Source organism: Monoraphidium neglectum (genome assembly GCF_000611645.1).
Source record: "Monoraphidium neglectum strain SAG 48.87 unplaced genomic scaffold scaffold00018, whole genome shotgun sequence".
NCBI lineage: Eukaryota > Viridiplantae > Chlorophyta > Chlorophyceae > Sphaeropleales > Selenastraceae > Monoraphidium > Monoraphidium neglectum.
In genome coordinates, this window is record NW_014013609.1 from 20815 (window position 1) to 22869 (window position 2055).

At 68.4% G+C, this 2055-nt stretch overlaps 1 protein-coding gene across 1 annotated transcript in view; it reads right to left on the bottom strand.

Moving 5' to 3' along the window:
• MNEG_0253 (MAP kinase phosphatase 5) overlaps positions 1-2055 on the bottom strand; it is a gene marked incomplete at both ends in the record, with an annotated part of 4985 nt that overhangs the window by 828 nt on the left and 2102 nt on the right. The window contains 4 exons of the mRNA XM_014051255.1: positions 321-408; positions 622-823; positions 1104-1173; positions 1625-1709. Coding sequence (XP_013906709.1) covers positions 321-408; positions 622-823; positions 1104-1173; positions 1625-1709 — 445 coding nt within the window. The remainder of the gene's footprint in view (positions 1-320; positions 409-621; positions 824-1103; positions 1174-1624; positions 1710-2055) is intronic.

Genomic DNA, 2055 nt, shown 5'->3' on the forward strand with positions numbered 1-2055 from the left:
CCGCCGCTGCGACGGCCCCGCTCCCTGCTCCGACTCCTGCTCCTGCTGCGCCGCCGCTCGTCCCGCCGCCCGCGCCCGTCCCTGCCCCTACTCCTGCTCCTGCTCCTGCTCCTGCTCCTGCTCCTGCTCCTGCTCCTGCTCCGGCTCCGCCGCCGCCCGTCCCGCCGCCGCCCCTCCTCCTCCCGCCCGCGCCCCCGCCCAGAATCCGCGCCGTCCTCCCCACCGCCCCTCGCCGCTGCAGCAGCCGCCGCCGCCGCCGCCGCCGACAGCCCCCCTGCCGCCGCCCCCTGGGGCCGCCCTGCCGCGTCCAGCGTGATCACCGCCACCCTCTCCCCAGCCGCGTCCTTAGCCAACTCCACCACGGGCGCGTCAGCGCCCGCAAACCCGGTGGTGGCGTTCGGGTCGCTCCTGCGGCGGCGGCAGCGCGCGGACAAGGGGCAACGGGCAGGGCGGGCCTGTTTCGTGGCGCTGGTTTGCAACCCCAACGAGCTGCGGCTGAGAGCCAGCACGACAAGTGTCCATGGGTCCTGTCCCGTGAAACCCTCCCCCAGCTTCCCGAGGCGCCGGCTGAGCTGTCCCCGCGGCCCCGCCCGCCCTTTGACAAGTGTGCAGTCCGCGCACCTGTCTTGCTGCGGCACCCCGAGGCCGGCCTCCAGCGCGCAAAGCACGCGCCAGAAGCCATCGTTGGGCAGCACCATGCTGCGCGCCGCGCGCACGCGGTCCAGCGCCGCCCTGGCGGTGACGCCCGGGGTTGACCGCATCAGGAACATCGCTACCAGGGCGGCAGAGCGGCTGACGCCCGCACCGCAGTGCACCAGGGCGGCTGGGGGGTGCGGGGAATGGGGGAGTGGCAGTCGGGGGAGTGGTGGGGTTCGCAGGGGTTTTGGTGTGTAGGGGAGCGGGTCCAATGGGATGACTTAGGGTCGGGTGGGGTCCCAAGGGGGCAGCCGTGACGCCGACTGGCGTGAGCTTTTCAGTGATTGCCGGCCTCCTGGGCCTTTTACGCCGCTCGCGCTGCTGAGCGGCCAGTGCTGCCGGCAATGCTCCGTCAGGGAGGGGGCGCAGCCAGAGCCAGAACGCGATGTCCCTTCGCTCGTGCTCACGCTCTTTAAGGCGCGCCCCCTCCGACAGGAATTCGTAGGCCGGGTTGAAGTGCTGGCTGATGTCAGCACCCTGATCATCAGGGGAAAGGGGCCCGCAGGGGCTGAGTGGAGAGTGTCGTAGGGGGGGGAGGATAAGCTCGCCCATGTGGGCATGAGGACATGTGCCGGCAACCACACGCGCATCGAGGGGCGAAAGGGTAAAGGCATTGAAAAGGCAGGGAGGCATCCATACCACAGGCCGTGGTCACCACACTTCTGGGGTGAAGCAGAGGGGGCCAGGGGAGTGCGCCGCAACACAAAGCACGGCCCCCCGTTGTATATGCAGCACCCCCACAGTTTGACGCCATCTTGCATGTCTCCCCTGTCAGGCGTTGCATGCCCAACCCCGCCACCAAAAACGGCCCCCCTCAAAGACCACACACACACACACACATACACACGCATACACACGTACACACGCACTCACAGACACACACACACTCGCATGCTCGCATGAACGCACACACACATACACGCTTCACCTCTACATCGGGCAGCTCCAGCCGCAGCTGCTTGATCCCAGGCGGCACCACCAGGTTCTCAGGGTGATTGTGGATGGTGCAGATGCTGCGACACACAGGCACAGGAAGAGGCAGCGGCGGGGCATTACGGATGCGCCAGCGGCGGCAACGACAGATCAGCGGGACCTGAACCTGAGCCGGCCTGCGGAAACACAGGCAGACAGAGATATCTGCACCTCCCCCCTGCCTGCCTCGGCCCAGGTCACGCCCTGTGGATCCACTTTTCGGCCCATCACATCACAGCAGGGGTGGACAACACCGCACCCCACCCCACCCCACCATGTCCCACCCTGTGCGCACCGCCGTATCCCGAGCTCCTTGAGGCGGTCACTGGCGCTGGCGTCACCCCAGTCACCCAGGTACAGCTGGCCGGGGATGATGGGCGACGGGAA